This window comes from Fukomys damarensis, unplaced genomic scaffold, assembly GCF_012274545.1.
Source record: "Fukomys damarensis isolate Sample0158 unplaced genomic scaffold, DMR_v1.0_HiC HiC_scaffold_24, whole genome shotgun sequence".
In the NCBI taxonomy this organism is placed as follows: Eukaryota; Metazoa; Chordata; class Mammalia; order Rodentia; family Bathyergidae; genus Fukomys; species Fukomys damarensis.
The window spans coordinates 1,487,361-1,488,351 of record NW_022900936.1 but is presented as its reverse complement, the minus strand read 5'-3'; the positions used below and the strand labels follow the sequence as shown (position 1 = coordinate 1,488,351).

Here is a 991-nt window from a genome sequence, read left to right as displayed (position 1 = left end):
TCAGTGGGAGCACAGGGACTGGGTCCGGTCTCTCCTGGGCGCCTCCGGGGGCCCATAAGCAGAGCCCCCTTGGGTACGGGAAGGAGAGGTGGTGGAATCCGGGATCTCCCCTTCTTTGGGGGGAGATGGGTAGATGGATTTAACTTCTGCCTCCCCAGGGGATGGTTCTGCATATGGAGGAGGTCTTAATCCGGGGTCAGTAGGCTCTAAGGGGTCCGGCTCCTGGGAGAACACCGGCCTGGGTGCCTGCCGCTTTGCGGACTTTACCCCATTTGGTACCATTATCAGAATACGAGAGCTGGTGCGCAGGGAGCAGTGCTGCAGCCACGCCGGAGGTTCTTCACAGGCCTGGGCCCAGATATTAATATAAGGGAATTGGTCGGGGTGGCCGGGGTGTTCAACGACCTTTGCCCATACTGCCCGACAAAGTCTTGATTCGAAAGAACCTTCAGCTGGCCAGCCCACTCCGAAGGCGGGCCAGTCCAAGTTTCAGAGGGTTCGAAGTTTCCCTGGAGAAAACTTCATTTTATATTCATCTTCCTGCTCAGGGCAAAAAGCCAATTTAAAGTTAGTGAGAAAACAGTCCAACGGGGTGTTTTTGGAGCTCGATCCTCCCTTCTTGTTCCTAGGAATGAATGTAAAGTTAACACTCAACAGACAGGACACAGACAAGACACACAGTCGCCACACAAAAGAAAAAGAACTTAGATTCTACCCAGAATCCTCGTCAGGGCCGGGGTCAGGTGAGGCTTCCCGGCTCGTCAGCCACCTCTATCCTGACATCACCTGGTTGCAACCGATTCAAAACTTACCTCCGGAGGCTTTTCAGGTCTATGTCTGAGAATCTCCTGCTGGATCCTGCGACAGAGAATCTCGGCCAGATTTACAGTTCCCACTTGGGGATCTCGTTGGGGCCTCCAAGATGTAAGACTTAAGTCTCACTTTTACTCCTGGAGCGTGAACAGCCAAGAGGCTTCCACGATGCTGGGTT

The 991-nt window shown here is 53.7% G+C and overlaps 1 protein-coding gene across 1 annotated transcript in view; it reads right to left on the bottom strand.

Annotated features, from left to right (window-relative positions):
- Window positions 1-991, bottom strand: part of Itgb2 (integrin subunit beta 2) — a 37,826-nt gene continuing 36,835 nt past the window's right edge. The window contains exon 14 of the mRNA XM_010636591.3: window positions 1-348. Within this exon, the coding sequence (XP_010634893.1) occupies window positions 1-348 (348 nt within the window). The remainder of the gene's footprint in view (window positions 349-991) is intronic.